Raw genomic sequence first — 14,351 nt, forward strand, 5'->3', positions numbered from 1 at the left:
TAAGGCTAAGAACATAGTGGAGCGACGAGGATAGCGGCGAGCAAGCAGAGCGATAACGCATCGAGCAAGCCTCGAGGTGCTGAAAAATAGTAGAGCGGCGGGGAATAGCGAGATAATTGTGCAATTTTATTATTTTCATTTGCTTATTGATAATTTAAAATGTTAACAGTGACTAAAATTGTGGTCAGTAGTGTCGCAAACATTTGGTTAGATGAAGTTTTCAAAAACCCCAGTAAGTATGGCAAGTTTTATAACCTTGGCGAAAATTTGTTGCCACTTCATCTCATAACTTATCTAAAATGTACCGGTTATGGTGATTACTATTTTTCTGATCCCATAAAATCTCTCTTACAAATACTAAATCTATTAATTTTTGGGAATCTATCATTTTCTACAGCGCGACAGAGCGACGAAAACAAAATTATTTGATTCGTCTCGCCGCTTGATCTAACCGCTCGCGCAGGTCGCTTTACAGTACATCTGCTGGATCTGTGTCTATGAAAGGAATGCGGACAAAAAACATTTAAATAAACAGCAATGTATTTTATACGTCGACTTGACGACTACGTCACCGCAAATCGCTCCGCCTACTCATTTTATTGGCTACTTGCAAATTTGTCGAATTTTTATTGATGGGACGCGCCGTCTAATTTTTTACGAAAAACATCGAGAGAATATCGTTTCCCCTCTCACGGATACCCCGTAGCTACAGAACGTACAGACGTACTGTACTATGTTCGCACGTACTTGTCTTCACAGGTTTGTTTTGGACGCGATTTCGCGCTGCTAGCTCGCCGCTATCCTTGTCGCTCCACTCACTAGGCTCGATCGACGCGATATCGCGCTGCTTGCTTGCCGCTCTCCTCGTCGCGCCACTATGTTATTAGCCTTAAGCTTGATTTTCATGCACCCGTTGTCCGACGATACGATGATACGATATTAATTTCATTGGTTGTATTTAAAAGCTTCGATTGGTTAACCGTTTCTAACCAATCGAAGTCTTCAAATACAACCAATGAAATTAATATCGTATCGTCGGACAACGGATTCATGAAAATCAAGCTTTACTCGACGCGGTATCGCGCTACTTCACAGGGCATCGAACAATGCCCAAAAATAAAGAAAGCAAGTTTCAATTTCATCCAAAAATAAGTCCGCAATCGATGATTTATAATACAACTGAAATGATAAAAAACATAAAAAACCGGTTTTTGTTGCGGCTCATTTCTTATCACCCGCGAAACTACTGTTTTAAATCCGTGTCTCTTATCAAGCGTATTAATAATTTATCTTTGTGCGTGAAAGTGCGCTTAAAAAGTAAAAAGGTTTGCAATTAACCCCCTAAAAATTATAGAGGACATATATCAAGGGATGTACTTTAAAACAATTTATTTGCTTTGGGTGCTAAGCTAGCACAGCTTGTATTTTTTTCCTACGCTTAGCACAATGCCATCTTAAATCAATACAATTTTTTTGGTTATCTATTTTCAAATTGGATTTAAAAAAAATCATGAAGTATAATTTTGTAGTTTAAGCGTTTTCTTGTCGCCTAATTACTTAAAATTCATAGCATGTAGAGTTTGTCTGCTCCTACTTGCTCTTTACTTTGTTATAAACGGTTTTATCTATTTTTTTTATTAAATCTAGTAATTCAATTTATATCAACGTGTTGTCGACCGACTGATACAAAATTTGGTACACACCTTTAGTTTTGATGACAATTCAATTAGTTAGGTACCTATATGTATTCTGACCTTAATTTTGACCTCAAATTCTTGATCTACAACCTGAAAAATCTTTGGGTTTTAAACAAAATCGGATGCATATAGCGCTATGATTTTTGTCCCGTCATCCTCTACATATAATCTATGCACTGTGTGCTTGCTCGCCGCTTTCCTCGTCGCTCCACTATGTTCATAGCCAATTAAAATTAAATACAATAGTAATCAATATGGCGGAACTTCCGGAAATACCAGAAGTTGACAACAACTTTCTTATTTTAAACGTATTTAAAGTAAAAGTATCCGTATTTTTTATTACATATTTAAATTCTCCGTAAAATTTTATGAATTTTGATGTCAAACACTCTATGTATATCCAACATATACCTTTTTTCAAAAAAAATATATTTAAAATGTTTGGAGAAATAAACTGCTTGTCAAAAAAAATTGTATAGCCTAAACGCCAAATTTATTGATTACCACAGCCACTATAGTATAAAGAGAAGACATGTGGCTATCTAAACAATTAAATTGTTCGAATGTTAAATAATATTGGCCATAGCTTTCATAAAACTGAGCGATTAAAAAATTATCATAAAATAAATCACTACTAACATATCCAGGGGTGGATGGGGAAGTGGAAACCGGCCCGGGAATAACAGGCAACCGGCCCAAATCCACAAAAACAAAATGACCATAACGAAGAAACATATTTTATTTATTAATATACAGGGTGTCCCAGAAATAAGTGCAAGTATTTTAACTGGTAGTATATTTTGGCATCAGAAACACGCCTATCATTTTTTTGCGAAAATTTGGAATTTTTTGGAGAAATTTTTGGATTTTTTTTAGTTTTAAGTTAAGAAAACATAATTTCTTGATAATCTCTCAACATAGGTAGTAGATTAAATTTACATGAAAGAAAATACAGAAAAGATCCAGTGGTTCTCAAAATTTAAGCAAAAAAGCATTTTTTGATTAAATTTTCAAAGTAAAATAACTCGGTTATTTTGGACTTACTTGAAAAACGGTAAAGAGAAAAAATGTTTCTTTTCACCAAATCTGCCCCTCTTAAAATACTTGCACTTATTTCTGGGACACCCTGGGTAAGGTCAAATCACCCCAAGTAAGGGTGATTTTCGCTCGGGCGAAAAAATCTCTTCTGCCTCCAATTTTTTAAAATATTGAAATTGTCTTGATCAAAATTTTTATAAAGATCAATATCGGATCGGACATCTGAATTTTTGCTATATAGCTCAGTTTCACAGGGTTCTACTGTTTTATTTCCATTATCGATAACGGTAATTTGATCTTGAATATATGCTACGATTTTCAATCACGGTTTTGAGAAACTTTAAGACTTCCTGATTCATTCAGTTCAGCTGGCCCAATCCTCTGTGAAATACATTATTTTTAACTTTTCAGGTATATACTTTCTTACAGATTGTAGAAAGAAATTCTCTCTTTTCTGGTACAGCAGTAGCCCCGACATGTATACGTGTTTTAATTTTGGTATAATTCTCATTGGCGTAACTTTTCCTAGTCTCTACATTTGATATTTTGTATAATAATGCCATGACTCAAACGAAAAAAAACTTGGCAATACCTAAGCAGTGGATATAAATGTGTTTTAATAAAAGAATAGTGGTAAAACTATACAGAATGAGTCTTAAATAAGTGCAAATATTTTCAGGGTTGGTTCGATCCCAAGAACACGTCTATGAATTTTTTTTGTAAAAAAAGTTGTTGAAAATCGTGTTTTTTCTTTTAAATTTTCCTGTATATTTTAGAAAATTTTTTAGAACTTCCTGTTCACCGCAAATTTTCCCACGGTATAGTTTCTTAATCTTTGATATTACGGCACAAAAAGAGATGCAAATACAGAAACATTTAGGTGGTAATTTTTTTTAAAAATAAATCAGTTTTATGTTTAAAAATTCAAACTTTAATAACTCGGTTATTTTGGACTTATTTGAAACACGGTAAAGAGAATATATTATGTTTCTTTTATTCATATCTACCAGCCCTGAAAATATTTGCACAAAGCAGCACAAATAAGGTGCACTTACAGACTCACCTTGTATAATAAAACATTTCAAATGGAACAACAAACAACAGATGTTTATTAAAATTGTAAGTGTCTCAGAGGAAGACATCTAACAATAATTATTTCACAAATTGGTGCTTATGTTTAAAAGCAACTAACGATTATATTGATGCAAATTGATTAGTTAGTTAGGCAGTCACTAAGAATCTTACGTAACTTTAGTTAGAAGATTAACCATTTAATTTTTGCTAAATCAATCTTTTTTGAGCTCTGATCGGGATCGGGACCGGCCCACCGGCCCACCGGCCCATTTTCCCACCGGCCCACCGGGAATTTTCCCGTTTTCCCATATGGCCTATCCACCCCTGAACATATCCATTCCTTCTACCAGCAGATACTGTTTCATTTTGCTTGATAAAATAATAAATACTTACTTAATAACCTAATTGTAGGTAAATTAAATAAAAATAACTTAGTATTTTAATAAAGCACGCTTTTAGATGTTTCAAAAAACTTTTAATAAGAGTAACTTTAACTCTACATATATGTTTCGGCTTGTTAGGCCTTTTTCAAGAGTTTAAATTCATAACATTTTACAGAGAATTTAAGTATGTAATAAAAATGGGGGTACCCATTTAAAATAAGAAAGTTGTTGTCAACTTCCGATATTTCCGGAAGTGTCGCCATATTGAAAATACTTTTAATCGATAGATCTCGTTGTGAAACAATCTTAGGAAACAATGATGTGAAAAAATCTCCGATATAGATATTATAGTTCTCTAGTAACTTGTAATGCACGTTCAGCCTCGGCCACCCTGTATATCCAGAAATTATGGTTACGTTTGTTGAATTTGACACTTAATGTCAGTTTAATAATATATTTTTGTACTTTTGTGCTTAGGCGTAAAAATGCTTCACTTTTATGCCTAGGCGTTAAAATCACTTTTTTATATTGTCAATCACGCCACAAAAATTAATACTTTTGTGACGTTTAAAAAAATGTAACTGTTCTCTAAAAAATCATTTTTAATCTAAATCAAAGTAAAAACTAGCGTTCAATTCAAATGCCACCAATCAATAAATTAAAAAATCCATATGATCGGGGCTTAACCAGTGACACTGTATAATATTATTTTGTTAGATTTGGTTAACAATAAAAAATTTTGAAATATAGTTCGCAGGTTTAGGACCAGGAATTAAACATTTTATTTAAAAAATTGCCGACATTTTGACATGTATTTTCGGCTTTATCAAGGCTGTTTTCAGCTAAAAGCAGTGGCGGATACAGAGGGTGGGGCATGGGGCCAAGTTACCCCATCCCCCTAAAAAGCATATTCTACATTATTTTTATTTAGCTTCCCCCCCTAAAATAAATTCCTGTATCCGCCGGAGAGACACAGTTCGGCTTCATCAATGGGCTGGGTACGAGAGAGGCTTTGTTTTCAATCAAGCACTGATCCATAAATGTTATGATCAACGCCAAGATGTCTTTTTGTGCTTAATAGATTATCAGAAGGCTTTCGACAACGTTAAACACGATATTCTCCTAAATAGACTGCTCGAGATAGGAATAGACGCCAAAGACATCAGAATCATACAGGAACTATATCGGAACCAAACCGCGGCAGATAAGAGTTAACAAAAACTTATCCACAGACACCTTCAATGTGTGTAAAGGAGTCCGCCAGGGCTGTATACTGTCACCAATACTTTTTAATATATAGGTCAAAAAGATCTTTCAAATGACCCTGGAAGAAAGTGGAGGAATTAAGTTTAACGGAGTTCCAATTAACAATATGAGATATGCAGATGATACGGCAATCCTAGAACTAACTTTAGAGGATTTCCAGCAAATAATAAATAAGATAGAGGATATGGGAAATCGCTTCGGTCTTAAAATCAACGCTACCAAGACCAAACTTATGGTAATAGGGCGCAAGCCTATAATCAACACCGCATTGACGGTTGATGGAAATATTACAGAGCGAGTACCACGATTTAAATACCTAGGTACCATGATCAATGAATGATGGGACTGATGCGATGAAGTTAATCTAAGTTAAACTTAGAACGAATTATGCAAAAACAATATTTTTCAAACTTATACTTCCTATAGTAACCTAGTAAAATGCTACATATGGCCCATCTTATTATACGGCGCAGAAACGTGGTCTCTGAAGGCTAGAACCCTGAACCGCATCGAGACTTTCGAAATGTGAACTCTCCGGAGACTTCTATGTATGCCATGGACCGCACATGCCACCAACAACGAAATTTTAAGAACTGCAGGCTATGAACAAGAAATACTTAACATAGTTAAAGAAAGAAAAGTTTCATACCTCGGCCATATCCTTAGAGGAGACAAATATTACATTCCTAAACTAATTCTACAAGGAAGAATAGAGGGACGGCGAGGCCCAGGAAGAAAACAACATCCCTGGCTAAGAAACATACGGGATTGGTGTAACATCAGCGACGCAGCCACCATATTTCGAAGAGCCGAAAACGGCACTCTACACATTATATGAAGAGTACAGACAATCGCCAACGTGCGGCTAAGCACAGGAAGAAGAAGATTCGCCCCTGGCTAAAAGGTTCTTTTGTCAGAAGTAGTTAAATTCTATCGGGATAAGCTATTTGATTACTTCTGACAAAAGAACCGTTTAGCTGAAAATAGCCTTGATAAAGAGGGAAAAACAAGTAGAAACGTCGGTAATTTTTTAAATAAAAGGTTATTTAATTCCTGGTCCTAAACCTGCGAACACCATTTCTTCTATAACATAAGAACGCAAATCTACCACATTAATAAAAATTCTGTTTAATTTATTTTTTCTTTAATTATTTGTATATGTTACTGTAAAAGTTGGAATTCAGTGATTGTTAACAATTACTAGTAAAAGCTCACATAGATTTGCTAAGACTACGCCAGTAAAAGTTCAACAGCTTTTTTTGAAACCAACTTTTATTAGTGAATGCTAGCATTCTCTGGACGATAGCAGTGAGTTTGAAAGATTCAGTTAACACGGTTGCCACATCTTGTAAAATATAAGGATAAGTTGAATAATAGGCAATATAAGGATAACATTAAATTGGGCTAAACGTTGGCAACGTTGACAGAGATCTGGCGTAAATTCGCTTTGTTTTTTGTGGTTATATACAATTAATTGTTTTGTTATCGTTGTAAAAAGTGTTTATGAATGTTTTTCTTTAATTGTTTTGTACGCTTTAAAATGTTTACTATGATTTCCCTTTTAATATTTAGAAGGTTATGTCGTTATTTTCTATAAGTTTTAATAAATATACCAAATTAAATTGTAATTTTAAGATATGTAGATCAGCTTGAATATTGGGGCGATCCAATATTCTTAAAAGTTTTATTTGTTCTAACTTCCACCAACATTCTTCCTCACCACACTCGCCCTGTGCAATAGAATAACTTTTACTGGCAATCTTTAGTAAATATTACTTTCAATGTTACTTTTTGTTTAGTCAATGTTATAAATTACTAGGAAAAGTCGACAAATTTCTTTAAAATACCACATTCACTGGTCCAATCCGTAATTGTTAGCATTTCCTAGTGAATATTAACAATAATAATAATAATAATAATAATATATTTATTGAAGTTTGTATATATACAATGGCAACAAATTTATACAGATGAGTTTAAAAAACATTATCATACAAAAAACAACAATATAATCTTACAAACTACAAAAAGGCTGGAAAAACAACAGTTGCTGATCAAGATCATCACTGCATTTCCAACTTTCACTGTAACATATATGTACAGGGTGGACCATTTTGGTTGTTTCTATAAAGTATCTAGGAAACTGTCAAATTTTGTACTTTTTGAAGATGTTCGATAGTTTGTTTATTTCAGTAACCACGGAAAAATTAATTATAAATTCTGAAGGCACTTTTCTGTGTAGAATGCAGTGGCGTAGTCAGACTTTTTCGAAAAAAATTTTTTGAGATATTAACTATACTTATATTTTTTAAATAGAACCCCTGTATATTTTTAAATTTTCTTATTCAGCTTGGCATGGGCTTCTTGAGAATATATAACACTCTATATTTATTTTCACTATTAACCACAACATTTCAAATTTTTTCTTAAAATATCCACTTAGTAGATAATAGGCCACGCCGAGTAAAAAGTAAACGGTTGTCATGGTGATCGGGACATACCTTTGATGGATGCGTGACATTTCATTTCAACAGATTAAAGTGTGTGTATTTTAAATAATAAAAAAATCAGTAAATTTGAAAATTTTGAGAAATATAATATGGCAGCTGATTTATATTTTGAACGATATCCAGAGCGCGAGCAACCAAACCCAGCCATTTTTAAAAGGTTAGAAGATAGTTTAATCAATGTTGGATCTTTTCAAAAACCGCGTCTGAAAAATTATCAGAAAGAAGATGAATGAAATAAAATGTTAATGTCCTCGGAGCCGTAACACTAGATCCAACAACATCAAGTAGAGCTATTGAAATGCTGTTAACGGCGGCGTGCGGAGACAGTACCAACTCTGTCTAGATAATAATGGGCAGCAGTTTGAACATTTAATGTAGTCTTTGTGTTTTTATTTTTTTTATATTAACTGAGAAGCCCGGTTGAAGTAACGCCTTGAGTTTATATTAAAATATGTTCTTTTGTTTCTGTCACACTTATTTTTTATTTGCTTCGTATTGTTCGATTTTATTTAATTGCTAATTCATGTATTCGGCTCCGAGGGCATTAACATATTGATTTTCTTCATTTTCATTCTGATAATTTTTCGGACGCGGTTTTTGAAAAGTTCCAAAATTGATTAAACTATCTTCTAACCTTTTAAGAATAGCTGGGTTTGGCTCCTCGCGCTCAGGATACCGAAATCAGCTGCCATTTGCTTATAATTGTTAAACTCAATACAACATTCTAACATTTCATATTACTCAAAATTTTCAAATTTACTCATTTTTTTATTATTTAAAATACACACACTTCAATCTGTTGAAATGAAATGTCACGCATCCATCCAAGGTATGTCCCGATCACCATGACAACCGTTTACTTTGTTAATTGGCGCGGCCTACTATCTACTAAGTGGATATTTTAAGAAAAATTTGAAACGTTGAGGTTAATAGTGAAAATAAATATAGAGTGTTATATTTTCGAGAAGCCCATGCCAAGCTGAATAAGAAAATTTAAAAATATACAGGGGGTTCTATTTAAAAAAACATAAGTATAGTTAATATCTCAAAAAATATTTTTTCGAAAAAAGTCTGACTACGCCACTGCATTCTACACAGAAAAGTGCCTTTAGAATGTGTATAATTCATTTTTCCGTGGTTACTGAAATAAACAAACTATCAAACATCTTCAAAAAGTACAAAATTTGAGAATCCCCCTGTAGCTTCGAAACCGATCAAGATAGCCACGATCCGTTTGCGCCATTGTAATTTTTTCAAAAAAAGAACCCGAGACTGCAGTATCAAAATTTGAATATTTCTCACGGTTTCCTAGATACCCTACAGAAACAACCAAAATGGTCCACCCTGTACAGGGTGGGTCAAATTTGACGCTTTTAAATGGAAAAACCCCTTTCTATAGGAGATAGACGAAAACTAATATCGGTGTCTGGAGCTCAATTTTTGTCAAAAACATGATGGTGAAAACCGCACATCGATATCTGTTACGGTTTCGGAGTTACGGGGTGTTTTTCAAAAATATGCACTTTTAACAAATCGCTGTAACTTTTTTGTTATGGAAAATTTTGTATTTTTATGAAAACATTTCCAAAGCACCTTTTTACGTAGGATTTAATGGTTTAAGTATAATTTTTTTAAAATTAATAATTTAAGAATTATCAACAGAAAATTTGATTTTTTATATGGGACACCCTGTGTATTTTTAATTTATTGAAAATAATTTAAAATTACGTTTCCAAAAATATAACCCACTTGATATTTTGCTCGATTCCTCTTCGAGATATAGAGTATATAAAAATTCGCCCGCTTTAAATGAGTAGGCTTTGAACGGCACCGGCTGTAATGGAAAAAAATCTAGCTGTGAGCATCAATTAAAACGAAAATAATATTTGCTATGAGAGATGCAGAATTTTATAACTATTTAAAATATATTTAATCAACATCAACACATTTAAACTATATCTAATAACAAGAAAAATAAATAGCAAACCAAGACATAAGATTTTGCTATAGGTGTTCGACATATCGACCGTCTTCTGTTATGGACAGACGGGGCAGTTTTTGAACATTTCTCGCGAAATTCATTAACTCAGTAGGGGTGAAAGATACCCTCTCATAACTGCTAAGTATTTCTAATTCTTGTCTAGATTATACGGAAGAATAAGGAACCTTTATTTTTCCGCAAATATATCGATAGGATTAGATCCATGGGCACTAAGTCAGGCGGTTTCGACGGCCAACGGCTGGAATCTTGATTGGCTATTCAATTATTCTTGAAATTGGATGCAAAAATTTCCTGATAACTTCAGAGATCAGAGGCGGTGCGTCGTCTTACTGGAAAAATATATTTTCGAGTTCCATTAAGGGCATATCATCAATAAAGGGTCCAAAGCCTACTAGTTAAATGTGGCGAACTTTTAAAAATTCTGTATTTCGAAGGGGATTATAACAAAATATCAAGTGTGCTATATTTTTGGAAAGGTAATTTTAAATTCTTTTCAGTTAATTAAAAATATAGAGGGTGTACCAAATAAAAAATCAATTTTTCTGTTGATAACTCTTAAATTATTAATTTTAAAAAAATTATACTTGAACCATTAAATTCCAGGTAAAAAGGTGCTTTGGAAATGTTTTTATAGAAATACAAAATTTTCGATAGTAAAAAAGTTACAGCGATTTGTTAAAAATGCACATTTTTGAAAAACACCCCGTAACACCGAAACGGTAACAGATATTGATGTGTGGTTTTCACCATCACGTTTTTGATGAAAATTGAGCTCCAGACACCGATATTAGTTTTCGTCTATCTCCTATAGAAAAGGGTGTTTCCATTTAAAAGCGTCGAATTTGACCCGCCCTGTACATGCTTATTTGTAGAAAAAAGGAAAAAACACGGATGGATTTGATTTGGCCAGCTCTGCCGATATCACAATCAGAGATTCCGTTGTGATGAATCAAGACGATTGTGTAGCAATTAATCAAGGATCGAATTTCTTATTTGAGAGGTTAACATGTAGCGGTGGTCATGGACTCAGTCTTTCCGTCGGTCTAAGTAAATCTAATGGTGAGGTAAACACAGTCCGGAATGCTACTTTTACCGATTGCGTCGTCAAAAATTCTAAAAATGGAATGCATATTAAAACTCACAACGATACTGGGGCCATTACTGACATTACTTATAGAAACATTAAACTTTCTGGTAAGTCATATTATATTTATTTAATTTTAATTTCTGTGAAAATATTTTCCAATTTTCAGCAATATTACCATTAATCACTAGCTGTGACGGCGGTCTATAGAAATTCTCCATCTTGTTTTTCAAGCTATTCTGGCACTAGTTTTCAGTTTTCAGCGCTTCACTTCGGAGCTTTAGCTTTCTGTTTGTTCTACTTTCTACTTTTGCTGTGACCCACCTGACACCATGTATTATATTGTTAGCTTATAACAATAATAAACAAGTTTATTAAACACATTTATTAAACATCGGGTTCATCAAATATAAAAGTAGTTTCTTGCTGGCTAGGCGCCATTCTAATTCTAACAATCAACTGTCATTCTGACATAGACATAAACATATGTCAGTACCTCAAGGTTGTACATAACATGAAATAATACTTTATTCTACAGTTTTTAGGCGCTTTTAAGAATAAAAAGTAGGTCGAGGCAAACCGAAGTGGGTCAAGACAAATGGAAATAAATCGAAATGCGTACAAAGTTGGGTGTCGAAATGCGACCTTGACATGTTTCGAATTGTTTCTCGCATAGTATGTAATGTACGCTGTTTTTTTATTAAGTTCATCACTCCATTGATTCCTCATCAAAAAATATGAAAAAAAGTTTCTATAAACATAGGTGTGGAAATGCATAGTTGTAAAGTTACAGAATGTTAAAACTTTATAAAAATAGGTCATCTGTAATATTACATTTTTCTTAAATTTTCTGTAAGTAGCACTGGACATCAGTGTTATACATATATACATATACTGCCATTACTCGCTGACAAGTATTTGACACGCATCAGAAGATGGTCACGCAATGCGTTTTCTTTCATGAGCTTTTCTGTGACTGAAAAGCCCAATACGTGATCTTATTTGTCTACCGCACTCCGGCCATTCAAAAATCTCATTGCTTTGTTGCCTCTTAACTTTTTGGTTTTCGCTGTTAACTGAGTTTACAATTCTTCTCCATTGAGTTCTATTGTGAGCTGCTACTTCCCACTCATTCTACACGTTAATCCCCTTTAAGTTTTTGCGGAAAATGTTCTTGTACCTGTCCACCTGGCCTCCTCTTACCGTCTACAAGCTCACCGTAAAGCAGTGATTTTGGTATGCGGTTTTCTTGCATTCTGCATACGTGACCAGCCCATTTTAGTCGGGATTTTGTAACCATGACTTCAATATATAATATATAATTCTCTCGCAGTTAGCTTTTTCAAAAACCGATACGTTTGAGACATGATGGAACTATTTGATTCTTAAGAGTTGTCTAAGGTGTCTCTGTTGCAACTTGTTTAATGCGTCCATGTGTCGGCGGTACGGCACCAAAGTTTCGCTCCCAGATAACATGGTGGGGATTATAATTGCTCGGTACACTGCAAGTTTCGCTTTTGTGCTCAGGTCATGGTTGTAGAAAACCCTGTATTTTAATTTCCAGAATGCTCTTGAGGCGCTGCTAATCCTGTGCTGAATTTCAGAGTCGATATTGGCCTTTTCCGAAATCAAACTGCCGAGATTATTAAATTCCGCTACATATTCCAGTAGTTCTTCTCCGCTTTTATAGCATTGTTGTGACCTTCCGGGGGAGTTCACATGATTTTAGTTTTGTCGATGTTTAGCTTAAGGCCGAAAACCTCGTATACCCAGGTATATGTGTTCAACATTTCTTGTAATTGCTGTACAGTTTTTGCAACTAGAGCGCAGTCATCAGCGTATTGTTAAGTTCTGTGATGAATTTTGTACGTGTTTTTGCGCGAGTCTTTTTATGTTGAACAGACCGCCGTCATATCTGTATCTAATGCCCAATTCTCTCTCCTGCAGTTTGCTGTTCACTATAGTGGAGAGCACTGCCATGAGTATGTTGAATAGGAGATGCGCTAAGACTAATTATTGCCTAACTCCTCTATTTGTTAAGGGATCGCTCAGTGATCTATGATGTGACACTCTTGACTTGTTGCTGTTATGGAGGCTTTTACGCACTGTAAGAAATTTGTTGGGTACTCCGAACTTTGTCATAATTGCCCAAAGTGCATCTCTGTTCAGAGTCGAAGGCTTTTATTAGGTCGATGAATGCAACATAAAGTTTAGACTGCTGTTCTTTTACTTTTTCCTGTAGTTGGCGGATTGAAAATATGGAATCGACGGTGCCGCGGTTACTGATGCCGCGGACTAACCGCGGCATCAGTGTTATAAATTTTAGTAAAACTTAATAATAAAATAGATTAAATAAATAATGTATTAATTTTATTAATTGTGATTAGTAAAATTGCGTTTATCTCATGAAAAAGACCGAAATCAACAAAATATCAAGATACAACTTTTAATCGACATAAAACGGCCTACACAATTTTGATATCAAAAGAAAAAGAGTCAATGGAGCACATATTTTTTAGAAAACTTTTTCAGTGATAACCCATATATGCTCGTTCCTTCTAAATATGTCGGTACATTTTATAATAAAATAAGTGAGACATAGCAATTTTTACCCTCAAAATTTCATTCGAATCGCTAATAGCTCTTGGAAAAAATATAAAAAATCGAAAAAAAGAAGACTTTAACCCCCCGTAGTTGCCAAACAAACCAGAATCGGACCGGATAAAATTAACCTTTACGTGAGGAATCTTCTCACGAGAGATGTGACATTTTTTTTAAACACCCTGTATTATTCCATAATTCAAACAAGTATAGAAGTTCCATTCTCAAATACTGTACTTTAAACGGTAATTTATACGCTGTACTTTAAATACTGTACTTTATATCTTCCAATATCTTTTTTTGTTATGCTAATACCTATTTTGTCTTTCATTCGTTAACATTAATGAGTTATGAATGTATCTTTCATTTAAAAAAACATTAATAATGTCTCAATACGAATATTTTTTTAGGAATAGAAAATTATGGTATTGAGATTCAAGAGAACTACCCCAATGGAGGCGATCCAGTAGGCAACGTACCTATAACAAATCTAAATTTAGAATCAGTGAGCGGAAATATGTCTGGAGCAAAGAATAGCATGGCTGTGTATATTTTATGTGCGGATGGAGGCTGCAATAATTGGTCCTGGTCAAATGTAGCTATTAGTAACTCAAAGAAAGCAAATAGTTGTAACTTTACTCCAAATGGATTTTCCTGTTGAATTGTCATTTAATAAAAAAAATAGAAAATATATTA

At 34.0% G+C, this 14,351-nt stretch overlaps 1 protein-coding gene across 2 annotated transcripts in view; it reads left to right on the forward strand.

Moving 5' to 3' along the window:
• Window positions 1–14,351, forward strand: part of LOC115891382 (polygalacturonase-like) — a 27,450-nt gene extending 13,099 nt beyond the window's left edge. Inside the window, exons 3-4 of one of the 2 annotated variants that reach the window (XM_030911827.1) lie at window positions 10,843–11,164; window positions 14,066–14,351. In XM_030911827.1, coding sequence (XP_030767687.1) covers window positions 10,843–11,164; window positions 14,066–14,316 — 573 coding nt within the window. In that variant the 3' untranslated portion in view covers window positions 14,317–14,351. Of the gene's footprint in view, window positions 1–10,842; window positions 11,165–11,223; window positions 11,458–14,065 lie in introns of those variants that run through there. The other variant, XM_030911828.1, reaches the window with a different exon arrangement.

The sequence above is a fragment of the Sitophilus oryzae genome, unplaced genomic scaffold (genome assembly GCF_002938485.1).
Source record: "Sitophilus oryzae breed Bouriz unplaced genomic scaffold, Soryzae_2.0 scaffold_1180_pilon_pilon, whole genome shotgun sequence".
Classification (NCBI taxonomy): Eukaryota; Metazoa; Arthropoda; class Insecta; order Coleoptera; family Curculionidae; genus Sitophilus; species Sitophilus oryzae.